The 25672-nt window shown below is 44.3% G+C and overlaps 1 protein-coding gene across 4 annotated transcripts; it reads right to left on the reverse strand.

Annotated features, from left to right (window-relative positions):
- Positions 1-1177: 1177 nt before the first annotated feature.
- ZBTB1 (zinc finger and BTB domain containing 1) lies at positions 1178-24015 on the reverse strand. Of its 4 annotated transcripts, none has more exons than XM_042813743.1 (3): positions 23938-24015; positions 13001-14740; positions 1178-3042 (listed from the first exon to the last, which is right to left on the reverse strand). In XM_042813743.1, exons 2-3 carry the CDS (start codon positions 14718-14720, stop codon positions 3032-3034), a joined length of 1731 nt encoding a protein of 576 aa, XP_042669677.1. In that variant the 5' UTR covers positions 14721-14740; positions 23938-24015; the 3' UTR covers positions 1178-3031. The 4 variants fall into 4 exon arrangements, with proteins under 4 accessions (XP_042669677.1, XP_042669676.1, XP_042669673.1 ...); XM_042813742.1 differs by having other exon boundaries at positions 12829-14740; XM_042813739.1 differs by lacking the exon at positions 1178-3042 and having other exon boundaries at positions 12246-14740.
- Between the last annotated feature and the right edge of the window lie 1657 nt (positions 24016-25672).

Consider the following 25672-nt stretch of genomic DNA (forward strand, 5'->3'; position numbering starts at 1 on the left):
ACTACTTTTTATATGCAGCCACCTTTCCTAACAGACAGTGCTCCCTAACTGGCAATAATAAAGGACTGTAAAGCAGCTAGCGTGCGAGTAATCGTAGGATCAGATCAGAAAAGGACTCAACAGGTTACTTAGTCGGCCTTTCTGTGTCTGAAGTCTCTTTTCTCGCAATTTAAACCAATCATTTCTATTCCTATTGATTGTGGATATGAGAGAGAACACTATTCTATTTTTTCTTTGCCCACTGCTTTTACAGATATGAAAATTATTTTGCTTCCCCTTCAACATCTCTTCTGTAAGATGGCCTAAAATCGTTCAACCTACCCTCAAAGGCACTGTTTTCTTCACATGCCCATTGCTTTCTCCTGGGTTCCCTGCATGCAACTTGTATCTTCATTTTCAAGGGCCGTAATCAAAAGAGGAGACATCACTCACTCATGCCTTAGCAGTTCTGCAGGAGCACATTGTACTCCTGTTTTGACATCGTAATTTGCATCTTTATTTGTAACGGTACGATCTTGCAGTTGTTTTCAGAACTTGATCCAAAATAAGACATATATTCTTTCCAGTGGAAATCAAGCAGCTGTTCCTTTACTTACTGGTAATTCCAAATTCCACTTGCTCCTACTAAATTGCATCATATGTTTTCACACGTATCTGCACCTTGCTAAGCTTATTCCAATTTCTAATATCTTCTAGTATACTTAAAGACCAACTCCACTTTGTCTTGTTTGAATATATAAAAAGGACATGGGTATGGTATGGTGCTTGGTGAATGAAAACAAAGAATTTTGGCTGGAAGAGCTGTGAAAGGCATTTATCAGACTGTAACTATTGGCAGTAGCTGTAAAGCTGGGAAATGATGTGAAGTCTTACGCAAGGAAACCGGCATAACGAAAGCACAGTAGTTCATACTCACAGGTCGACATAATTTGATACATCTTTCTGATTCAGTTAGATGCTTAGTGTGAAGACTTTTGAAGATAACTGATACAGCAGTGCTGTGAATTTCTCTTGTGTTATGTGATTTTTACTCATCTCAGTTTTCGATACTGTCATTCTTACTAGCTGAATGGGAAAAATGCAGGAGCACATGAAGCTGATGGTAACTGGAACTTCACCCTGTTGCTGGAACTGTTATTAATTCAGCTGTACGATGGAATTAAATAAAAATAATAAGCAGACTCATAATAACATTTTATTAAAGATACTGTATCGAGGCATAGATTAAGCTTTAAAGATGATGAAAATTAACCTGGCATGTCTTCACTAATACTCTACACAGACTACAAATAATTGCTAAGTTACAGAACGGTCAGGGCCTGTTCTAGACGTCCTCTGCTTAAAAAATAAAAAGAAGTTAAATAGTTCAAGGCCTATCTTTAGGTGATACTAGAAATGTATTTCCCTTCTCTGCTTTGCAGTAGTCCTGCTGTGAGGGTGCTTCCTGGTCTCTGTGGAAAGGACATCACATTTTCTATTACATTTCCCACCTATAACGAGCCTTCTCCCTCAGGAGTCCCCAGTGGTATCTTGCATTTTCTGGACATTCTCTGTGCTCCCCATTGCTCTAGCACTGCCACTGGGGCAGCAGAGTCAGCATTCCACTCCTGTACTGTAGACTTCAAATCCTGTATTTATTTTTGAGATGTTTTGTGTTAATACCGCTGACTTCTTAAATACCTGAAGGCTGAAAGGTCTGGGGCTCTGCAATCAGATTAAGGAACAACATTCAAAGATACCTGAACATCTTTTCTTCCATTTGTATAGCAACTTTATAAACTCAAAAAGAGTAAAGCAAGCACAGACACATGTCCTGTTCAAGCTGCGATACAGACAATGTTTTACATACTTTGTAACAACAGTAATGATAATAATGCCAATTATAAATAAAAATGCAGACAGATTCTTACTGAGATAACAGTTATACTAAACAATAAAACATCCTCTTATAGTCATAAGTAGAATTAGTAAGATGCATAACTATAGCAGAATATAGATCAGCATGTTTAGTCTGCTTACATGAATCAATCTGCTCCAGTTGTCTGGAGAAGCAAAAGAAATCACTATTTTTTAAGCCATGTTGGCCCTATTTTTGAACATTTACTGCATCGTTTTGTTTTCTTTGCTTGTTTGCTTCCCATTAATTTAGGTGGAAAATTTTGGGTTGCTAAATTACTCAAATCTGAACATGAATGCCTGATTCTCTTCTTCAAACCACCTTTTCAAGGTACAGATCCAGAACATGGTGCACACTGTGCCCTGTGAAGATTATTGCATGTTTACTCATCTCCTTGTTGGTCACAATTTTTCACATCCACAGCACCATTTCTTTACTCTCCACACATAAGCACTGAGCTCCAGGGAAGGTCCTCTTCAGCTTGCATATGATGATCATGGCAGCAAAGGGAGTCAGGTCAGCTGGATCTTTCTCACCATCCTTTCCTTCCTCAGAGACCCTTTGTGCTCAGTTTTAAAGGTTTTTTTTTCACTTTGTACTCCAGACTAAAACATTTTTCCCCTCTTCTAACGCTCATTAGCTTAGCATTGTAACTGTCTGAAAAAAGCATGAATTTTAGTTCATAAGTACATACTTTTAACTTTAAAGCTAAAAAGTCTAAACAGTTTTTGACAGAAACTCTAGTAAGCCTCTTTTCATAAAAGCAGCACGGCAGCATATGAACAGCAGATCCTGCAAGCTCATTTCAGCGCAGCCCTTAACGCCTGGCATCTGCCTCTTTTGGCTGTCTGCTCCATGAAAGAGACTTCAAATTTGTTTTTGACAGGTGTAAATAATAGTCACAAGGAAGTAAGTTTTGTAACACAGAGAAGAGTCCAAAACAATTACTGAGTGTTCTAATATGACTGCTTTGGTGTCTTTTGCGACTGCTGCAGTATGTCAAAAAAGCAAAGGTGGTGCCAATTCAGATCTGGCACACGTGGTTCTGAGTTTTTATGAAATCTTTTGCCGACAGTTCTTCCTCATGTCTTCTTCAAACCTGGTTCTCTCAGTTGTTCAGAAGCTTAGAAGTCCCTATTTCACTACTGCCATGCAGAAAAGAAATGCAAGAAAAATATTAAAAGTCAGAAGCCCACACTCTAGTACTATATTTGCTAGCAAGATGTGGTCCCTCCCACCTCACCGTGGTGTGGTTTCGCTCTAAATGCTATCCCCTCCAGTTATATTGAGGACACCCACCACAGAAGAGAACTCTTTAAAAGCTCTATGGTTCCTGTCCTTCAACCTCTACCCCAGCAAAACACAACCTTAAACAATGTTCTGGTCTTGTTTCAGAAACTTTTCATTTGTTTCTTCCTCCTTTACCTTTCATTTTCAAAGCAGCTAAAGTCTTGTTGAAGAAAGCCTTCAGTTCTGTAGCCTCCGAGGTTATTTTTGCTACTGTATGTGTAACTTTCCAGCAGTGGTTTACGGCTTGGCTTAGCGGATGTTCAAGAATTACGTAAGTATTATTTCCCTTCAGCCCGAACTTCTCCTAGCTTGGAACACCCACCACTCTGGAATACTTCTCACTGCTTCGTATTTGCCCCTTCACTCGTTTCTGTTGATTTTACTTGCCAAATTCAGAGGTGATTATTATATATTTACTCTACCTCCCCTGGAATTATTGTTTTTGGTATAATGCAGCTAAATGATATAAACATTTGCGATTCACGTCTCTTTGGACCACACTAACATGACAAATATGAGCAGCTTTGTATCCATTAGGAACAGTTAAGACATTGGAAACACATGGATGCAACTTCTAAAGACAATCCTCTGAGACTTTTTTTCATGGTACACTGCCTTCTTTCTCTGGCTATGGAAATCACATTGCACAAATATACGACTGTCCCACTTTCACATCACTGCTGGCTAATTTACACTTGATATTTCTACATGCACTGTAGCAGCATTGGACCAAATGGTTGCATCTGCACTGCAGAGCAGGAAGGGCTTTCAGGCTGCAAGTGAAGCCAGGTTTATCAGCCCCATACACGTGCTGGAGCATCCTGAAGGCCAGCGCAGGGCTGAACTTCCTGGCACACCTTTGGGCAAACTGCTAGCTTCAAAGAACTGTCAGTGCAGTCACCTAATACACTCTCTGAATCCTGGAGGGGAATATATTGGACTGATGCTATTACCTCAAAGTAGCTCTTACCTGACTAGCTCTAAGGTCACAAAACGCATCTTTTTGGTTATAAATTAACAAAGGATTTTCCCCCAGGCAATATCAATCTTTAATTAATATCAATGTTTAATATCAGTATTTATTTAGATGCTACCCTGCATTTTACAGTCAAATATTTCTGCTACTTGTAGATCATACACAGCTCACGTGGCATGACTGAGATTCTTCACACTGCTTCCCTCAAATGCAGCAACTATGCTGTGTGGTACCACCTCTAACCGTGGAAAGGTAAGCTGCCCATGAATATTAAGTCACATTTTTTTCTGATGGAAACTGCAAAAATACGGTAAATTAGTGCCAACTGTGGTTGTGTGGTTTACATACAGAGCTGTGAATACCAAAGTGCTGTTGGCACTGGTAATAGCTTGCAGCCCACAGCGAGCTAGATTAGAGGTAAAATGTTGTGCCCTCCTTCCAGACTCTAAAAAATTCTGGCTACCCTAAAATTAGAAGCAGTTTTAGGAATGCACAGAGGATCTGCTTCTATGCTCTTCACACAATAAACTCAGCTGAACTGCAGAAATGATCCATCTTCAATAGAAATGTGCATGTTTTAAGTTAGCCGCAAGATGGAGCTCATCCCTCCCAACCACGAACATCTGCAAAGCTAAAACACTTCATAGATGTTACAAAGGAGGCCGTTTCTTCCACTTCATAAAAGTCAGAGGAAGTCTGTGATTAGCTAGATGTTTACAAATAAAGGGGAATCTGGAGACAGATCAAAGGTAACTCTCCAGATTTGGCACGATACCAAGTTCCTGTACTGCTCGCATCTGCATGGGTTTGACTGTCAGATTAAGTGGTTGGACTTGGCCTATCTCATCATGAACTAGCAGTGCTTCTTTGATGCTTAGCATACATATTAGAAATCTGAAGATTCAGCCAGCTAAGGACATGGAAGAAAAAAAAACAAACAAGAAAAGAGAAGCATTCACAGCATTCTTCCTCACCCTACTTTCTCGAATCTAGAAGGAAAGTCAAGCTTTACTGTAAAATCCAAAGCATGCAGCACTGTAAGTTTAGTAAATAGGAGCAGTAGCTCTCAAAGTCTGTTCTCTAATAGTCTAAGCTGGATGGTCCATTCGTACCATATTTGCTTTTTGCTGAGTAGTCTGTAATTCATCCAGGATCTCAGGGATTTTGGCACAGCTCTAACAGCTAGGGAGAAAAGCAGATCTGAGATAAAAGCTTGTGGTGTATGAAAGACACTGAGTTAATGTGTATGTGTTTTAAGGGACATCTTTGTTTTGACTCTGTGTAACAAACCAACATAGTTTGTGAGGTCTAGAAGGCCACAGACTATTTCTACTTTTATAGTAGTGCTCTGTTTGAAATTAGTATTTTTATTTGGAGTCTAAGCCACACTGAACTCAATCAAATAAACATGCTCCAAAGAAAACTGCCTTTGAACTATTTAACTATTCATTTGCACGGCAAAAGAAAGCAGAAAGAACAGTAATGATTACTGAGATATTTATTATGTCTTAATTGACATCTTTTTCAGTTTTTAAGTTACAGTTCACCAGGAGCTCTGTCTCTGTAGCAAAATTGACCTTGTCTGCAAAAACTGGCTGAATTTAAGTGAAACACAACCCTGCCTGAAAGCAGGTTACGCGGGGCTTATCCTCATACTGCCAGGCACTCAGACTGCGGCTGCTGCTTGTGCTTCACAGCAGCATAGATACATGTACAAAAATGAGGTTTAATCTGCCTGATAGCAATGCATCTCAGAGATCTGAGCTCCCTCCTGGGCTGTGGGAGGATACTAAGACAACTTCTTCATCAGTTCCCAGGGATCCTATCCTGTATTCCCTCCTACAGCGCCACTGTATCTTTCCTTCTCCCAAAGGAGAGATCTTCTAGATTTCATCTCTAAATGCTTCCACTTTGTATAAACAGAAAATCCAAAAGGATGACTTTTTAAAATAGCAACCCTGTGACGGGGGGAAAAGGGGACAGCAATGAAGAAAGACTGATTCTAGCATTTTTCATGTTGGCAATAGTTCTGCTGCCTCACAGACAGGCTAGGAAAACACAGATTTGCACAGCCCTGGATTCCCCAGTATAGTTCCTACTGTCCACACAACTTGCAGGACTTTGAGGCCTTTGAGGCCTTTGAGGCCTTCTCATTCCCTGTCAGGATTCTTGGGATGTCAGGAGATCCACAAGGCATACTTATCCTTGGGTGTCTCATTTCCAAAATATACACCTCCCCAAAATCTCACCGATACAAATCACGGAATGAGTGAACATGATACCAGCATCAGCAGTTAGTTGTTGAGAGGAAAATTCTTGAACAGCTCTAGAAGGGCTAAATATTTTCTCACACAGGAAATGCTAGAAGCAGCATTGTTTCTGTGGTTATAGCTGAGGAAAATTTACAACAGTTTTAGCAGGCCAGAAGGCGCAGGAAAAGATTAAATCTGTTTGTTTTCTCTGAATGGTGGAAGTTAAACTTGTATCCATCATGAGACAGATACATATTTTAGAACAAGATCATTAACATGGGGCACTGCACAACAGAGCTATCTTCTGACTTGCAAGAGAATCAAAGACACTGAGCCCTTCTGAAATTCGAGGTTCTGGAAATGAGGGGCAGCATGCCAGCTACACAAAAAAGGAAGAAAAAAGAGCAGTCAAACCCTGGCCTCTGACCGTTTGCTCATCATAGAATTTAAGTATGTTCCTCTGCCTACATTAAGAAACTTCAAGTATACATACTCAACTATGTATAGGGAAAGCAACTAGAAACAGTGTCTATAAAACTATGAAGCACAATATTGTTTACCAAAGACGTTAATTTAAAAAAAAAAAAAAAAAGATATTTGAGGGCAAAAATGGCCCAAGAATGATCTGACAGCATCTCTCCTGTAAAGCTAGCTGTGGTCATTTTAGTGTACAAAAAGGAACATGGGCTCTGTTTGTCTTGAGGCTGAACATTTATAGTCATGGCAAGCTGACTCCTGAGTCATGTGCTCTGCTGCCCTGTTGTTACAAATTAGGATTTGTCTTCATGAAAAAATAAAATCACAATGAATTCCAGAATCCTAGAAGCAACTCTGTAAAACAGTGGTAGAAAGCACAATTAAGATGTCCTGTTTTTTTGGCATCTTGTCCTTCAAAACCTCAACCTACAAACATTTCTTAAGAACGCAATGCAAGAATAGTTCAGGAGTTTTTTCCAAATTGGACAAAAATGCAGAAAACTGGTTTATAGCTACTGAGAACTACAAAAATGTCCACTTTTAAAAACATGTCCCCAACTTCTAGCTTTCAGGAGACTTTTATAAAGTCACATCAGTCATGCTTCAGCTTGTAGGTCTGTGACAAGCTTCAAACCAATAGAGAATTAGGGAGGTCAGAATACTCGATTTTTAACTCTTTCAGATTAGGAAGCATCTGTAACTCAGACTGCCACTATCCCCTCAACTTTCCTTTGCTCCTGAGCTTTCAGCGTTACCACAAAATACAAGAGTGCACAGTGGGAGAAGGGAGAGCAAGAGGGCAGTGTGAGCTGTGCCCAGCTGCGGGCAGCACATGTGGAGCTGCAGGGCACAGGGAGCACAGGGAGGTGGGAGCAGGTCCCGGCGCTCGGCCGGCCGAGGGGCCCAGCTCATTGCTGGCCTTGGGCCAACCGCAGGAACCCAGCACACAGCGCTGCGGCGTCTATTTCAAGAGAGACCAAGAAAGCTCCAGAGCATATTTGCGGGGTGAGTTGAACGCAGGAAGGTTTCCAATTCTCATAAAGAGGGCAGATAGCATAGATGTGTCTCATCTGTATGCGAGAGGCCGGGTTGCCTTTTTTCCTTATCGGGAAATAGGGGAGGAATTGGGAATACAGCTTTCACAAAGATGCTGGAGGGAGACAGAGACTTAGTTAAGCAGCTCAGAATCAGAGAATGGCTTGGAAGGGACCTCAAGGACCATCAAGCTGAGCTGCAGGCCATGCTTTGAGTTCGGACATAGCTCATGTAGGCAAATGAGCCCCCCCCCCTCAGACACCCATTTCTCCCCTCGTGCCACCACTTCTATTGAGATAGAGAGGGAACTGCAATGGGGAACCGATCCAGACAAAAAATAACCCCCCAGAGAAACAAAAAGTTTGTCGTTTGACCCTGTACATTGTTAACCCACTCGTGCCTTTTGACAAGGGAGAAGGCACACACAAAGAGCTGCAACAACGTGGCAGGGAGAAAGGAACCCACAGAGCTCAAGGTGACACCATCAGGAACAAACTTACATCCCCAGCAATAGCTGAGATACACCTGATGTTTTGGTAGTAGTGTGTTCAAATACAGTAGTATAGGCAAAGTAGTCACTTTTATAATCATATCTTTTTAATATATTCTCCAGGACAGCAGACTTTCAATCTTCAGGCTTTCAATTAAAAAATATATGCTGAATTCTATTTTCTCCATGAACTGAATATATTAAATAGCATAGTCCCCCAGTAAAAGTACAAATTCATAGAATTCTGTGATATTCTATTCAAATCAAGTTTCCTTCATGGACCTGGCAGCAACAAATACACAAATGTAAATATTCTTTGAATTAGCAAGTTGCCAATAAGTATTTACAAGTATACACACACACACTTAAACACTTGGATATCTCCTTTGATACTGAAGAAGCTTGACAGCTTTTGTTATATTTTAAAGCTCATTTCAGGTCTTTGTGAAGTCTCTCTTTTCAAATTGCAATAATCCTGAAAGCTAATATCTAGGTTAGCTACTAACAATTCTCAGGGCTGCCACTGACACCACTGCCAAAATGAGGAAAAAAGCAGAACAGAGAGAGATCCTCTAAAAATAAAAATAGCAAAACACTTTTAAAATAGTGTCACTGTTTCTTTCTGGCTATGCTTTGTCCAATGCAATGCATATGCATGTCCAACCATAAAGATCCTTAAGTTTTTCAAGGGTCTTATATACTAAATCTCCAAACAGTGCAGGAAAGGAATAGAAAGGAACTACGTTAACATGACCAAGAAGTACAAATCTCTTAAAGGAAACAGAATTCTGACTTAAGTGTTTTTGCTTCCCCTTCGTTATCTTTCAAGTAACAGTAAGACTTCTAGGATATCATAACTGCAATTGTTTTTTTTGTCAGATGTGCTTTTGTTCTGTTTCCGCAGAGAACACTTTTTCTCACAGAAGGAGGGCTGAACCACCACCACTTCACATCCCCACCGACATTGCCCTGTTCTGTCCTCAAGAGCTTGGCACCCACCCCTTCTTCTCTGCATACTTTCACATTACCATAAACATTCTCTACTGCATCTATTTGCAAGCAAGGCATCTTGTTTTTGCTTTCGTAACTTTGATTTGTTCTCCTGCGCTCCCCAATCACCTGTTGGGCTATTTAAGTCATTCTGTTTTTCTCTGATTAAATACAAGTAGATCCACTCTAAGCTTTCCTCAAGTGCAGTCCATGCACTTTCTGAGCCTTATTCTAGATATGCAAACCTGCGAACAACAAGGCACTGCTTTTGTTCTGTAAGAGTGGGAAAAAGAATTCATTCAAGTTCAGTAGGAACAAGCAGCTTTCCTTGAACGGATACTACAATACAGCCTATAATTGAAAAACAAAGGGATTACAGAGTGTTTGTAAAGTTAGATAGTTCACATAAATACCACCATTCACAATTCCTAAATTTAACTTTTGTAGTTGACAGGTCTACTCATGCTAGGAAGTTATTTTGGTTGTTCTTTTGGTGAATCACTTTTGGGTCAAGTTCACACCAAGACACCTTAGAGAATGGCTCTTGACCAGAAGCATTTCTAAATTACTGTTAGACTTTCCCTGTATTCCAGAATGCTCTTTTACTTCGCACAAGTCACCTCCTTCTTTTCAACAAGATCTTTAACTATTCATTGCTGTGCCATGCTCCCCTAGTGCAAGAACACCATCTGCACTATTAATTTGTGGCACAGTGAGCTAATCACAGGGGTTGAGAGCTCAAGCTAAGTCACTCTGGTCTCACAGGCATCTACAGGACTTGATCCACTCCTCCAGGCTCCCCCTCTGTGCTACCTTTAGGATGTTTTCCCCTCTGCTTCCCTTTGCACAGCTCTGATTCTGTCTCTCCGCCAGACCCTTCCAACCTTTGCCCTCCCCCTTCTGCCACCAAGCCTTTCCACTCCTCCAGCTCACCCTGTACCATCAGGCTCTTCAGTCAACTCCCCAGCACCCTCTAGCTCTCCCTCACTTCTCTTGGCTGCTTTTCCCAGTTCAGTCATAGCTGATATCTTAAGTGAGAACCTGAAAGTCAGAGAAATTGTGTGCAGTGTGTTAGCCCCCAGTCCTTCTACCACAGCAAGTGCTTAACTACTTCACTGCTGCAGGTGGTCAAATCCTTTACGGATCCTTCTAATCACCTTCTACCACTGAATCCAGCACTGAGAGTGCTACAAAAGCCATCCTGGTTATTCTTTGAACTCTTACACAGTGAGCTTCAGTCCAGCTTGGGATAGGAAGTATGTAACAAAATTCTAGTAATAGAGAAGCTTGGAATTAACTCAAGAGCTGGAGTGCATTAACATCAGCAGTACTTTTAATTCCAGTGCTGTTAGGGACCCAGCTGACTTCAGCACCTTCAAGAAAACTTAAGACTGAGCAGTTCCAGCAAAATGCTGCAGGCCCACGCTGCAACTGAAGCAGCATCTGAGAGCCAGCAGCGAGCTCAGGCCTGCAGCCCCGTGGCTGGGGCCTTCCCCACTCCCTTGTCTTAGAGGAAATGCATGTTGAACCGACAAGAGAAATTCTGATTCACATTTAAAACTGAATCAAAACAAGACTACTGGTACTCAGTTTGATATAGATAGATATAAAGGAGATTCTGAACTGTTTTAATTTATCTAAACAGTCTTTTGAAGATCAACACTCTGTTAATTCCTGAGAAACAAGGGATCAGTTCCTGGCTCCTGCTCTCAGCCCCACCACTGACACACAAGCTGGTTGAAATCACTTCCTTCTCCATGGCTCAGTAGAAGGCCACATAACTACCGTGGTTGGTAAAGTGAGATCTGCTGGGAGAAAGTACAACTAGCTTTTATTTTGTAATAGTTCCTCCTACCATTTCATATTAGGATCCTACTGCCCCCCATTAAAAACCATACACTTAACATTTAGACAGCTGGTGCCTATGAGTCAAAGCCAGTTGTTGTCTCCAAGGCCAAACTGCCCCACTGAATTGATGTCAGGTGGTACTTAGCAGTATTTTTAAATAGAGTTAAATTAAGAGACAAGCTACACAGATTAGGGCTATACTAGAATCAGAAAGAAATCGTTAAAGGCATTAAATGTCTTTACATTTATTAAACAAACTCTGCAGTCTTTTCTTGTTATATTCTTGTTGAAAAACAGAACATTCAGAAAGTATCATGAAAACAAGAAACAAAAAAATCTAAGGTTGACATGAGCCACACTCCCCTTCCCCTCCCACCCAAGCAATGGGACTATCTACACACCCATCCCACTTTTGACTTCCCAACAAAAGCAACAAGGCACCCATTTACAGCTAAGCTGAGAAATGAAGTCTTCAATGCACACTGTCATTCTGCACTCCTAGCAGCCCACCACAGCAAGTCCTTCCTTGTGTATTACGATAAGCAGGTTATTCAGACCCACATGGATAAGGACTGCCAGCAAAAGGCCAGTGTCAGTCGCAGGGCAGAAGCACCCATTACAGTTCTGCTAAAATTTCAAGTCTGGACAACGACCGCTCTGCTGGAAACTCCCCAGTCACCATGACAGTCAGTAACTCCCTCTCCCTTTGCGCACACCAGTCCAATTCTGCAAGGTTTCACTGAGCCTATGTGCTCTGACCACTGGGATGCAAATTTCAACAAAGCCAAGAAGCTGAGCATCGGGACAGCTGGTTCTGCCCTTACAGCAGTCAGACAGCAAAGGATTATTTATTGGCATTGCTTTTTTTCCTTTTGAAAATTAATTTTGGGATTATGAACAATTATGCTCTTGCGTATTAATTGCTGTGATCTAAAATTTTCACATGAAGAAACAACACGTGGAAATATTAAAGCACTCATCTTACGGACGTGGATCCGAGAACTGTTTAATAGCAGTCAGTGAAGGGGTAACATTGTGCTTTTAATCTACAGTTTAAAAATAATGATTTGTATATCTACTTAGTAAAACAATAAAATTAAGAACAGAAACTGATATTAGGAAACAGTGAAAATGTAATAATTAAACACATGAAGCTTTTCAAAGCTATATACTTAATGAGCCTAGACACCTATGATTAAGAGGGTCTTAAAAAAAATAATAAAAAAGACTTGTTTTCAATTTTTTTTCTTTTTAATTTTTGTCTACTATACTGTATGCCTTTGGTGTTCTCTCTGCTGCCAACTTAATGCTTTAACAGTATGATTATGCTTATGTTCTTTTCAAATGCTTGGCATTATAATGAGATCTCATATCTTTTCTCAAATTAAATTTTGCTCCACATACTCCACATGTATACAGATGAACATCCATGTGCTGCTCCAGTTGCTCATTATTTGGGAATATCTGAAAGCAGACCTGGCATATAGTCTCTCCAGCTGATAAGTGAGATATCATATGCCGTACATGGTCATGTTTTCTGAAGTTTCCTTGATCACAAATGGAACAGACATACCTGGCCATTCCTTTGTGCATATCATTGTGGAGCCGCAACTGGCGCTCTCTTAAGAACTGCTTCCCACATGTCTGACAAACAAACTGTTTTTCCTTGGTATGAACAGTATAGTGTTCCCTCAAGTGACAACGCTGATAAAATCCTTTCCCACAAAGATTGCAGAAATGCTTACGTCTGTGATCTCTTTCATTCTCTTCCATCATGGAATTCTTGAACAGATCTTGCTCCAGGCAGTTGGACATATGTTCAACCACTAGGTTTTCAGTTTCAAAACGCTGCCCGCAATTAGGACATCGGAAAGGACAGGCAGAATGCTTATATAACTGTTTTTTTTGAAGGCTGTTCATTTGGAAATGACTGTCCCTGAAGTCTTCCAGCATGTCTGCAAACATCATGTCCCTTATTTCCGACTGCTCCTCGGGGTTTTCTTCCAAGTCCATTTTTTCCTCGGAATTCCTGATACCATTCATGGTCAGGTCCTGGGGTTCTCCACAGGTCTGTGCATGATCCTGTAACTGCTTGCCCTTGACCAGTATTTGACCACACTTGCCACAGGCACATATATTTTCTATGTGTTTGGATAAATAATGAGAGGACAAATCCTCCTCGGTGATTGTTAGCCCACAAAGTTCACAGGGAGCGTTCTCCACATCTTCCTGGATGGAGGGAGCTTTCCTGTTAAGGTGCCGCGGACTCTTTAAACACCTCCTTTCATCCTCATCCATGGATAAACGGGGTTTTAAAGTCTTCCGAGCATTTCTCTTCTCTCTCATCTCTTCCTCAACATAGTACCTGTAAAGTGGCTCTTCCTGCTCGTCATCTAGGTCATCGTTATCAGAAGACTCATTGCAGTCCTTATCTGTCACCTTGATAATATTATAATCTTTCAGCTCGTCTGCAGGACTGTCCTCCGGTTCCATCTTGATGACAATCCTCTTCCTCTCAGAGGCTCGACTTCCTTCTTCACCTGATGTTTCGGATGCCACCGTGCTGCTTTTCCTGCTTGTAATGTTGGACACGGGAGAAGACGACTCATCGACAACTTGGCTGGAATCCCCTTTGTATTTTTCTGTTTGCGTAGAGATTATTTTAGAAGCAGAGTCCTTTTCATTAAAGTCTATTTTTTCGGCACCGTAGTATCTGGCACTTTGGTACGAATGCCTGTTGGTGCACGATAACACGTGCTCATCCAGTAACTTTTCACAGCTAAAACTGAACCCGCAGCTGTCGCAGGTGAAGCTTCTTCCGAAGCGGCGTGAGTGAGACACACGCTCTTTTGTGTGAGAGTATTTGGACGTGGTGCTTTTTTTGCAGACATCAAACAGTTGTTCGGGGAAACTGCTGAGCTGCAAAGCTTCTTCATCGGGCTCTTTGTTATGGGATGTATTTACTGTCGAACTTGGCGGCTCCATGCCCCACCTGTTTGTTTCGCTGCCATTTCGAGCAAGCGTGTCTTCGTACATTCGCACACCAAATATCATTTTACTGTTCTGGGTGCTGGAAGCAGAAGAAGAGCATTTTAAACTAGATGAGTCTGTATCCTGTATATCTTCCAGACACTCAGGTACGTTATAGAGCTGTAAATAGTTCATGGCCACTTTAAATTGCTCAAAATTGGCAGGGGCGGTCATAATTTTTCCTAAATACATGAACTGTAAAATAAGATCAAAGCATTCAGCGCTAATCTTCATGTTGCTTAGATTCAGCTGGGCTGTAGTGTGTTGATGGTTCATAAAAAACATTCTAAAATAGGAGCTGCATGCAGCAAGGACTGCTTTATGTGCTTGGAAATAAATATCATCGATAGCAATGCAGCAGTCACACAAAAAGCCCCACTCTCTTTGGTTGTTTAGCTGCTGAAGGACGTAGTTGCTGTGGCTGGTTCTTGCCATCTTGTACTTCAATTACAGCCCTGCAAAAAGCAGATGACATCTGTTAGAACTGTAAGCACAGAAAGTGGAATACATTTAAGTGCAGAGAGGAACCGCCGTCTTTTTCCTCTCTAGATCTCTTCCTATTCTCACACTGTTTGTGGTACGATTTCCCGTCTGGACATCTTTGCTGGCAACTACTGTTGATGCCAGTGAAAACATCCATAATCCCATGTTCTCACCACTAGACTTACAAGACCAGTAAACTAATAAACATAGCAACCACAACATCAGTTACAGCAACACTGCTCGAATATAAATTAGCAAATATATCTCAAAGTCCTACAGCCAAGATTTTCCAGATAGGAATTCTGGATGCAGAACTTCAAAAGCTTCACAGGGCAAACTTCTGCAAGACAGCCCCGGGACAGCAGCTCTACAAGGTAAGCTGACTGTAAGAAACCACCACTGAGTTTCAGCTTGCCTTTTTCACCTGCCAGACCAAAGGACCTATGATGCAACAAATTACTGGCAACAAGGCCAGGCTCAAACTGGTCTTTCCCTCCCCACTAAAGGAAATTCAGAAGAGACATCGGTGAAGTATCCACACAGGCTATACCTACACGCTGTTTGCTCTTTAGGGCACTCGGGGAATCTTCTCAAGCTTATCTGCAAGACACCTGGCAAACCAGGAGCTGTGGAACTCAGGTGCATTCTCAGAAGCACGGGGCACAGCGTGTCCCACACAAGCCTGCTGCAGACGGTCACCAGGCTCGCTGTGCATCACGGGCAGCACAGAAGCAGGAAGTGTTGCACACCATGCCTCCAGCTCCTCTTAAAACCACTCTTTCATTTAAGAAAAGCAAAACACTTAGATTGGAGACTGGACCAGAAAAGAAAAACTAATGAAGAACTAAAGGCCAGCACGTCAAAGATGGCAGCATTGAGAGAAGAAGCCTCGGTGAAGAACTGCAAACACCTGAAGCAAAGTGCTGGAAGGTGTTACACATGAAAGGACTAACTTGTGCTGAACAGGAAGGAGGAAGAAAATGTGCTACTTTCTGTTAAGAAAAACATCCAGAAAAAATACACTGTATACAGGAGGCGTCCATTCAATTTACAGAAGATAAATTGCAACCAAGTAAAGCTATTCTGCTCGCTTTGGAAAACCTTTATTGACACACAATGTGTGCTAAATAAACAGGAAGCAGGACAGAGTGGTTTGAGAAAACAAACGAAACAAAAAAAGGGTAAAGAATGCCCAAACTGAAAAGAAAGACCTAAAGCAGTAAGGAGCATCCTTCACACTTTGAAAGGTTACTGCAAGCAATAGGAACAACAGTAAGAGATTTGTACACATAAAATACAGGCTAGCAAACAGCATGTATAAACTGCATTTTATGTCTCCATGAAATGCACGGGTTGATTTGTCACTGTTCTTTCAACTGGCCAAAATTTAAACAAAATATACACAAAAATGCTTCACCTCCCTGCCAGCTCACACCTAGCTCCTAGAGACTGGAAAACGAGAAATCGTATTCCACAATAAGCACTGAATTCACAAATCAGAGGTGTTGCCTGGGCTGTTAAGTAGCAGACCTAACATTAGTCACTGTTCTCCTTCATTCCACAAATGACTGTCATGGAAAAAAATGCATTCAAGCCCTTTAGATGAGGAAATGCTCATCATCACCCAGCAATATTCCCTACTGCCAACACTACAGCCATTCATAAGGACCACTATCAACAGAAGACCTTATGTGGCAATGTGGATCTTGAGATTTGGATTTATATTGATGATTACCACCTGGGTGACAGCCGTACACCTGTTCCTCTCCACCCAACTTTTTTCTACAGCCCCAGAACTCCAGGTAAGCACATCACAATTCTCTGTCCAGTTTTGCTCAGGGATGTCCATTGCAGAAATGCAGCTTGTTACATAACATCTACTCAATGGCTTTCTCACTAACTCACAAAAGGGTGACTATAAAAACAGAAGAATCTCTGAAACAGCTTCATGTGTTTTCTACAGAAATTTGACAACTATCCTAATTTCTGGGTAACTTCAGATGTTTCTTAGAAAAATAACAAACTTTTCAACATCAAGTAATACCTAAAGGGCACTTCATATTCTTCCAAGTGCTAAGGTGCTTTGTATTTCAGGTAATTAATCAGATACTTGAATGCAATTCAGTATAGTTCATCAAGAATTAAGACCAGCAACTGCATAATTACAAAGAACTGATTTCAACCTCCACTCAAAGACTGAAAATCAACAAGAAACGGGAGAAGACTCAGTCTAAGATACCATTGGCTTCTCAGTGTGAACTTCCATCAGGACAAGAAAAGGCTTAGGACTGCTAGAGGAAAAAATCAGGACAGCTTATGTTAACCTTCTTGTCCTCACAAAGCAACAAGCTTACACTTTCATTTTTATTTTCTGCATACTGAAAGTATTCTATCATGCCTTCCAACGCAAAACAGCAACGCAAGGTCACAAATATCTGCACACACCTGCAAAGGGGCATTCCAAAATTGTGGGAAAGATCTGGCAGTCACTGCAGTGAGGTGCACAAACACACTTTCTCTAAGTTTCCTTCTTCTTTGAAAAAAGTGAAACTTATTTCCTCTTATGACAGAACTCTTTCAGCACTTGAGCCCTGATATGCAAAAATAACCCACCTTTCTCCTACTGCTCTTTGTAAAGAACCAGCCCGAGCATGAGTGAGCTTGGTCAGGCCAGCAAGGTGTTCAGATGTGTACACAGCCTCCATCGCAGTAGTACTACAAGCAGGTATTAAAATAGAGAGCGTTTGAAGTTATCTATGTTAATGAAAGTTCTGGCAGCCTTCCTCTGTATGCTGTATTAACCTGCCATGTGTAACCATATATTTACAGCTGCCAACACTTCCCACTACAAGCGCCTGCGTTGGTCTATTTAAAACACTGACAAACTTCAACCAGCAAAGGCAAAAGTTTCCTTGTGAATTACGTGCTTCAGACTTGCTTTTTTTTTTTCCAGAAAAAAAGATCAGTTAAAGCAGTTTCAAAAATGAGGTGAAGAAAAAGCTTTTGTACAGCTAAATTACTGTTCTTTCTTTAAAATTCAAAGAACTTTCTCTTGCAAAATCTTTGGAGAGACGCATCACGGAATCACAGGGGTTGGAAGAAAGCTCAAGAGATCAATGAGTCCAACCCTGCTGCTAAAGCAGGTACCCGACAGTAGGTCACACAATAGGTGTCCAGCCATGTCTTGAATATCTCCATAGGAGACTCCACAACCTCTCTGGGCAACCTATTCCAGTGCTCTGTCACCTTCTTACTGTAAAGCTCTCCCACACATTAGAACAGAACTTTCTACATTCAAGTTTTGGGAAATTACTCCTTGCCCTGCCCTTGCACCACCAAGAAGAGCCTGGCCTCACCCACTTGCCTCCCACCTCCCTTGATGTATAAACATTAATCAGATATAAATGTTAATCAGATTTCATATGGGAGAAAGAGGCATGTGTTAGAGATGTTCTTGGTCACCACACAAAAAGCTGCCTGAATTTGGCCAAGCTTAAACAGAAGGAGGGGAAGAAGGTAGAAATTATAGATGTGTTTACACTTCAGACTGCTGTGTGTTACTAAAGTCTCAGATCATAGCCTTGCTGAGAATAAATTCACCCTCATGCAGCTCCTTTGTGTACAGGGGCCCGTCCAAGCCATCCCATCCAGCATGAAAACCCTTTTGGCTGCTGCATGCCATCTCCACTCACAGACAGGGCTCACTGCAACAGGATGTGCTGCTGCGTTCCAGCATCCCTGGCGGCCAGGAAGGAGCAACACTTGGCTCTGACTGACTCCCAGCAAGGAGTGGGCTTAGTGAAACTGAGTGCAGATTAGAAAGCGTAAGAGGAAGGTGAGAGAAGAGTTCAGGGAGTGCAAGGAGGGACAGGGTGAGCTGAGAGGAAGGCTCTGGGATCAGGAACAGCCGTGGGCAGACAAGATGGTGCAGTTAGGATCTACACGGGGGAGGGAAACCACCTGAGCAAGGGACTGGGAAGAACCAAAGTGCTAGGGCAGAAGGGAAGAATATTTTATACACACATACGAATAAGCACAGATACACACACATGCTTTTGCTGAGCAACAGGTAGAAAACTACCACAGCACGCACCCACTCAGAGCTGGAACTGAACTTTGAATTCTGCCGTTCTTTGCTATTAGCAAATATCACAGATTTGTTGAAAAATGTCCTCCCATCAGGAGCGAGCTCTCAGAAAATGTTCCTTTACCATTATTTTGTTATTTTTAATTGCTAAAATGTCAGAGATTTACATTTGTCACCCATGTGGGTGGTTCAACATTGCAAACTATTTTTGAGATCTTCTTTGGAAAGAAAACAGTCATTATAACAAAAATGCCCTTTTCAAAAGAAACCAAAGGTTTCAAAGTTAAGCGCATACACAAGACATTAATTAAGCTAAATTCCAGTGCAGCAGTCATTCAACAGCTTTTCATGTACACACCGTAACCTTCCAGCCCTCCTCTTACCAAAGGCTCCTTTCTTTACTGGGCTCACCTTGTGGATCTGTCCAAGGGGTGGATCCATGCAGCAGTGCTCTTCATGCACAACATGAGATCTCTGCTCATTTGGCACAGGGTTTGGAGGAGGTGAGGTGGGTAAGGCAAGGAGAAGAGGGGGAAAATCTCACAAGAAAGAGCACTGCTTGGAAAACAGCACCCCACCACTCTCAGTACCAGGACAAGTCATGTTAACCTTTGAGTTTTTTTGGCTTGTACTTTTTCACGTGTCCAGCATCTTCATGCAGGGAAGCCATCAGCAGTACCTCATACAAACGGGTGCTACTCACTGTGTGTATTAAGCATTGGTCTTCTTGGAAAATTCAAGCTCTACACATGAATTTGTCCACCCAAATGTGTATTTGATTCTCTCTAACTCAGCTTCCTATTTCAGAAAGAGAAGAAATGTGACCACTCGCCTGACTAGCACACTGCATTTATGAAGCACACAGTCATCACAAGGAGGTCCACCAGGCACCTACATCACCCCGTCCTCAGCAGCAACCAATTAGTGCAGTGAGCACAGCAATGGGCCATGCTGTGAACAGCACTGAATGATGCAGAGGTGGTCTGAAAAAGAAAGCACTAGAAAAGCATCTGATACGAAACAGAGGAGTGTAGATGCTTTAGTCAGGTAATTTCAGTCTGTTCCTCAAACTCTAAGCAGCACAGAATGTACGTGGAGGCTACGTGTTTATTTTTACGTGGCAAAGCTTGGATTCAAGCTGCCTACACGCCACTGTGTTTTTCTTTTGAATCAGCACTCAGGTACAATTACTACTCAGATATTATCACCAAGCTAAGCTACGCTACTACACAAACCAAGCGTGTTGTTTAGAAGCCAAGGACCAGAAAGAAAAGGCTCTTACTATAACTCAATACTTTTCTTTTTTCCCTTCAGATTTCTAGTTTTCAAACATTTCAGAAAATTTTAGAAGTCTTCAAGCTTTCCCCTGTTAAACCTTTAAGAGACTGCTGAAATTCTTTTACTAACTTCTCTGTCTTTAAAAAAGAAGTACCACAAGGTTCAAGATTCAGGAGCCTCTCGGCTCCTAAAATTAGTAGGTGGTTTTCAAAACCCAGCATTTCCACTGCTGAGCAGGCAAAAACAGACTGCTTACACGCTTAGTTGCTGGCTGCTTTTCTTCAGAAACCAAGAGCAAGCTGGACAAAAGTATTATAAATGAGTGGAGAATTTGGTGTTAATAGAAAATGAGATGGAAAAACCTCAAGGAACCAACGCCCAGTTATCCAAAGAAATGGGCTGCTTGGGCAGCAGAAAGCAAATTCCCCATCCTATTCTCACACCACATCTCAGGCTGATGCAGGCTCCCAAGAGCTCTCCTCCCTAAAGAATTACTTTGCCTTCATAGGACCAGATTCTACACCAGATAATCTGGATTCCTAAATGACAGCATAAAGATGCTCATGAAAAAAATCCCACATCACACATCCAAGCTCTGCATGCTGCCTGAGAAATCTGGGCGTTCAGCTGGTATGCTGACTACAGAGTTGCTGACAGGCAACAAGTTTTATCTAGACATTAACAGGAAGAAGCCACTGAGATTGCCATAGTACTGCACAGTCCAAGAAGGCACTCAATTTACACAAACTTTGTAAAAAAAGGCAAAAAAACGAGGACAGGTGAGCACCGTTCATTGCAACAGCAGGTATGGGTAAGATGCAGCTTGCATTGCAAGTGCAAGATCCACAATCATGAATTAAAAGTGAGGAGAATTCCATGTACTGCCAGGGAAAGTCTAATTAGGCTCCATTACTTGGATGAGGAAGGACCGGCTATAATTTATCCTCCTCCCAGAGTCCTTCCATTAGCTGCCTTCAGGCAAACGAGCTGTGAATCTGCCTGCCATGATGCAGATATTCATCAGCATACACATTCTGATAGCTGAATCAACTGATGTTAAATGCCTTGTTGCCAATGTACAAAAACAAGCTTCAGCTGCTACCTGGGCTAGGTCTGAACCAGGGAAAGGCAAGGAGCAATTCACTCCCACATCAGTTCACAGAGCTCCCCACGGACACAGCACCTGAGTTCACAAATAAGAAACAGCCTTCACACTTTAACAGGTTTCCACTGACAGACACTGATAACTAGTTAAAAGGCATCACACAGTCTTAGTAAGCACTCACCTCAAAAGATGAATAAGAAGACAGGAAAGCATGAGCAGCTAAGTTAGGAAAACAGTTTGAACTGAAGCCCTAGAAGTTATCATCTCAACCAACTTCACCTACTCCATAGGTAATGCCTATGGAGTACCAAGTATTGCAGAGAGCTGTATGCAGTGTTTTAAGTAACTTGCTATCCACCAGGGACTGTTCTATAAAGTCACAGACACTGTTTATCTGACACTTTACAGCTGTAAAAGGTGGTGAAGCAACACGGTAATGATACGTCTGAAAGACTGGTAGAAGAACATTCTGACACCAGATTTAAGCCTCACTGCTGGCTGATGAGCCTTCACCTGGACTCTGACTTGCCCAGTTAGCTTCAGGAGGCATCTTGGTGTTCGCCCTCTCCCAAGACCCTCAGATAACCATAAGTGCCTTCCAGACAAGCACCCCTGGCTGATTCAGGCTGCGTGCCGGCACAACCAGGCATTGGAGACACACGAATGAAATGCCTTGTGACACACGGGTCAGACTACATGTTGACACTTTCTGGTCCCCAAAGGCTTTGAAATTCACTTGTGGCACATAAAAAAGCCCAAACTGCTAAGGTCTTCTTCAAATGAAGTGGGTTTCATACAGAAAATGCAACTGCTGGTTAACTCTACAGAGCTTTGCTATGACCCAAGGCAAACAAAAACAGAATTACCAGACCAGTTTGAAGCTATAAATGGTCTTCATGCAAATCGTGTCAGCTGTGTCTGCAGCAGAGCTCGGTGCGTGGTGCTCACTGTGCCCAGACAGCAGCAGGGCAGAGAAAGCAACTGTGGGGCAACCACAGGGCAAAGTTTCTTGAGAAACACGCAGCGGGTTCTGCAGTGGAGGTCTGAGAGAGGTGCAGAGAGGGCCACCTGCAGCCTCTGCAGGAATGGGGCACTATGGTTTCTACCAAGAAACTTTCATCATTTCAGATTCGAGCAGCTTTTTTCTCACGCAGCAGATAAGTACCTTCAAAGGATCCTGGACTTTTTCAGTGCTTCTGCTAGCAATGGACATATGTGAATAAAGCACTTAACCTCATGCACTCAAGTAAGAAAGCGCCTAAAAGCCCAGAGGAAGCTGTGGAGAGTATGCCATGCTATGCATGCGCTATGAGTACGCTATGCATACTCTTATCGTAATTACTGCCAACTCCTGTGCCCGTGACAAAACTGAGCACGTGTGCCAGCAGAGCTAAAACATCTGCTCAGCTCACAGTCCTGCCCCACACAGCCCAATCCTGGGAAAAGGGGCTTTCCAGCACCCTGCCAAGCTTCCCATGCAGCACCAAACCACAGCTCCACTCCCCAACCCCTGCTGCAGCCCCATCCATACAAACACCAAGCAAGTCACCAGCAGCGTGCAACCAAGGCGACGTGCTGCTCAGGCCCCACGTGTGCCACAGCCACGGCTCACTGCTCCGCACCCATACGGCCTTGGCTTTGCTCTGGGAGAGCTTCGGTTTCTAATTTGGTGAAATCAGCCCAGCTCGCGAGGGCCGTGCGGGTTTTTCCAAGAGCTGCAGCGAGGAATGTTAAACAAACACCTTTAATTAAAGGAATGTTTGTTTAATGTAATTAAATGCCTACGGAACACGGCGCTGCTCCAGCCCCGGGTGGCTCTGCAGTCTGCGCCGTGCCGCGCGATGCCGTAGCGCGGGGAAATCACGCAGCGGCAGAAGCCGGCATTCAGCCCAGGGCCGTGCCGCCACCGCCGACGTGTCGAGGATCGGAGTTACACCAACTCCCACAGCACAGCGGCACAGGAACGCGGGCCCAACCCCGCAGCACCGCTTCCTCTCCTCTGTTCGCCTCCTCTCCGTGCGGGGCGCGCTGAGGAAGGAGCCCTTCGGCACCGCTGCCTTTCGCGCTCTGCCGACCCCCGAGCGCATCGCGGGCCGCTACCGGCGAGGTGGGATGGGGCGGGATGGGGCGGCGCGTTCCCAGCGGACTGCGGCTCCGCTCTGCGTGAAACTGCCGCAACTCAACTTTTCACTTAAAAAAAAAAAAGAAAGAAAAAAAAAAGGAACAAAAAAATCCCAGCAGAACACGGAGCGCCGGAGAGAGCTGCGAGCACGGCGCTTTAACGTAACGCCAAGCGCAGAAGTACGGCCGCCGTGCCCTTCTCGCCCCCGCACCCCCCGCCCCGCGTAGCATCCGCCGCCCTGCGCCGCTTCCGCAGGGCCCCTCCGCGCTGCGCCGCGCTGCCCCACAGGTGGAGCTCGGCGCCTCGCGGCTCGGCTCGGCCCGGCCCGATTCGGCTTGGCTCGGCTCGCCTCGGCCCGTCCCCTCCTGCCGGGCGCAAGGTCACGGCGGCGGCCGAGGGCCGGCCGAGAGCCCCTACCTGGCAGCGCCACTATGGCGGGCCGGGCCGGGTCGGGCCACGCCGCGGCCGGAGCCGCTCGGCACTTCCCACCTCCCGCCGGCGGCGGAGCTGCCGCCCGCTCCCCCCGCGCCGCGCCGCGCTGGACCCCTCCGGCGGAGGGCCGCACGGCCCCACTTACCGCGGAGCGAGGCGAGGCGAGGGGGAGAGCTGCCCGCGCCGCTCCCGCCGCTGCGCCGCTGCCGCTGCAACAAAGGACTTCCGCCCCGCCGCGCCTGCTGCTGCCGCAGCGCCGGCTCCGCCGCGACCGCACGGAGCCGGACCCCTCCCCTCGGCGGCCGGCGGCTCCCGGCCCCGCCGCTGCCAGCGCTGCTGCGCCGCGCCAATGCCGGGCCCGGCGGGCGGCTCCCTGCCGCGCTCCCCTCTCCTCCCATCGCGCCGCGGAGGCGGCGGCGCCGGGGCAGGGGCGGCCCGCGCCCCCTCCCTACGCGCCTCGGGCCCGGCCCTCCGTCCTCCCCCTCGCTCCTTCGGGAAACCCCCGGCGCGGAGCGGAGCCTCCTGCGGGGGTGGGGGCTGCAGCCGGGGCTGCCCGTGCGCGGCTTCGCGGCCCCCCGGTGTGACGGCTGCCTTGCGCGCCGCGAGGGACCGTAAATAACGAACCCCCTGCCGCGTCGCGTGATACGCTATTTCTTTTTAGTCGAAATTCCACTCGCTGACGCCTTTCCTCCTTGCAGCTTCACGCTGATGCAGGGAACGTCGCGCGTCCACCACCACTTTTAATCACGAAGCATAGAACACTTACGAACACTAACTGTAGAACACTAACGCTTAGGGTTTGGTTTTATTTTCGTGGGTTTTTTTTCCCTCTCAGAGTTTTCCCAGGCCCTTTCCCCACCCTCCTCGAGCCTCTCCAAGTCCTCTTGAGCTGAGCAATGGCATTTCCTGGAGCTTCTGCTACCTGCAGGGCTACTGGACACATTCACGGGGCTCTGTGGCAGGCATTTGGCTTTTCCACCCAAAGGGCCATCTGCCGCTCTTGCGGGAGCCTCAACCCACAGAGTGCCATCAATTGGAGGCCATTTCCAGAGGTGCCATCACTTCTGTGTTCACCCAAGGAATCATCAAATCATTACAGTTGGAACAAACCATGAAGATCATCTTGTCCAAGGAGCTCAGCTCCTGATGGGCAACAGCAGCAAAAGACTTGATTACAGATTTGAAAATGCCACAAGCTACAAATGTAGCAATCAAATGTACGTATGCATATAAATAACCCTCCCTAACATCCACTTTATTGACATTCACCCCTGTTCTGATAGCCATGATGACGCCATCATAACAGTTATGACATCACAATAGCCATGGTGACATCACAATAGCTGCAATGACATCACAATAGCTATGATGACATCCTGGTGTGGGCCATGGCACTTTGTACCCCTGGAGCCCCATTGACTGTTTTTTATAGTAAAATCTCATTCCTCATCATTGCTCCCATGGTTTTGGCTCCGGTTTCTCTGGAGCTCCTCAAAGCCATCTTTGGGCCAGGGTCAACCTAGATAACATGTAAATAATTAATCATTTAAATAAATAACCTGCTGTCTGCAAACAGCCCCTCACTCGGTACACAGGTTAATAAATATGTCACATAACACAGGAGTGGAGCACAGAACCTTGAGCTTCCACTGCTAACCTGAGGGAAGAAAAGCAGCGAGTAGTACTGACAGGGGCAGTGGGATTGGAGCACCATTAAACTGCAGTCTGGCTACAGATGTGGGAAGATGGCCCCAAGCCCAGTGAGCTTTGTGTGTAAGTAAGAGAAATAAGGCATGGAATGCTGGAAAAAGGAATATTTGTGGGCACAGTGGGACGAGCAGAGAGCACTGCATGGAGCACTCGCCGTCCCACAGGCACCT

The sequence above is a fragment of the Centrocercus urophasianus genome, unplaced genomic scaffold (genome assembly GCF_019232065.1).
Source record: "Centrocercus urophasianus isolate 14NV4802_14NV808 unplaced genomic scaffold, USGS_Curo_1.0 seq_14, whole genome shotgun sequence".
Classification (NCBI taxonomy): Eukaryota; Metazoa; Chordata; class Aves; order Galliformes; family Phasianidae; genus Centrocercus; species Centrocercus urophasianus.

What these genes read in the sequence shown, in the direction of transcription:
- ZBTB1 (XM_042813739.1), bottom strand. Translation starts at nt 14,720, where the DNA reads ATGGCAAGAACCAGCCACAGCAACTACGTCCTTCAGCAGCTAAACAAC.